Raw genomic sequence first — 1,091 nt, forward strand, 5'->3', positions numbered from 1 at the left:
TGATCCTGACCGTAGTGTGCTCCCTTGATGATGATATTAGAGCAGATATGTCTGGATACATGCTGCGAGTGAGTTACAATTTTACTTTTCGTACTAGAAGATTAATCAACATATCCGACCTGTAATTGTGTGTTTAAAACGTAATTTTTTTTTAAAAACCTTTCAGACCTTAGATACCACATTGAATTGAACTAAAAATTATATCGCTTAACCTAATGAGTTGGCTGTCGCCCGTGACTCCGTCCGCGTGGAATTAAAAAAAACTGAATAACTAGCTTATGTGTTTTTCCAGACTATGTTCTATATTTGTCTTGACTTGCTTAAATTTCAGCCAGATCCGTTCAGCCGTTCCGGAGATAGCTTCAACCGAACTCCATCCATCCATCTAAACATACACATTAATAATATTAGTAAAATAAGCGTGAATATTATTTGCTATTTGTTTTGTAGGTATGGGGTGCCAAAGAATATCTAACAGCGGGCAGTTCTCTGAGCGAGTACGACTACATCCGCGAGTGCGTGCGCCTGGAGAAGGACGTGCGTCTGTTCCTGCACGAGGGCGGTGACTGCGCACTGGGCCGCGCTGACCGGGACGACGCGCGACACGCCCACCTCACGCTCGACGACCTCATGCCTGACCAGACCACGCTCAGCTTCGACAACCTCTCTATACTGCTCGGTCAGTCAACTATAAAGGGATTTACCAAGTCGTGAAACACATGCCAAATGTGATCAAATTAAAACCATGATTGTGTTCCTTTCAGAGACACTGGAAGGTGAATTATCTCGTGCAGTTGGTGTGGTGGGCGCAGAAGGGAGTTGCTCCCCGAAGGCGGTGTTCCAGGCGGTGAAGGCTATCTGCGCGCTCGCCGGTGGTGTCGAGACTTTGCACGTTACGTACACACTCAACGCCTTCGCGCAGGCCTGCACCGCACAGGTATCTACTACGTTATGTTGACAAGTACAATCGCGATAAATACTGTCTGAATACTTGCTTATCTTCACATAGAAACGGTATTACAGTCGAAGCAAGAAACTTCTATAAGCCAGAGTCATGGTCTGGGCGTCACATACGACCGCCATAAGCAAGA

The 1,091-nt window shown here is 46.0% G+C and overlaps 1 protein-coding gene across 1 annotated transcript; it reads left to right on the forward strand.

Annotated features, from left to right (window-relative positions):
* Positions 1-6: 6 nt before the first annotated feature.
* LOC106119495 (uncharacterized) lies at positions 7-937 on the forward strand (the record flags this gene model as incomplete). Its single annotated transcript, XM_013314532.1, has 3 exons — positions 7-68; positions 451-679; positions 765-937. Coding segments are annotated over exons 1-3 (423 nt in total), but the record flags the coding sequence as incomplete, so codon positions are not given.
* Positions 938-1,091: the final 154 nt, after the last annotated feature.

This window comes from Papilio xuthus, unplaced genomic scaffold, assembly GCF_000836235.2.
Source record: "Papilio xuthus unplaced genomic scaffold, Pxut_1.1 DF829281.1, whole genome shotgun sequence".
NCBI lineage: Eukaryota > Metazoa > Arthropoda > Insecta > Lepidoptera > Papilionidae > Papilio > Papilio xuthus.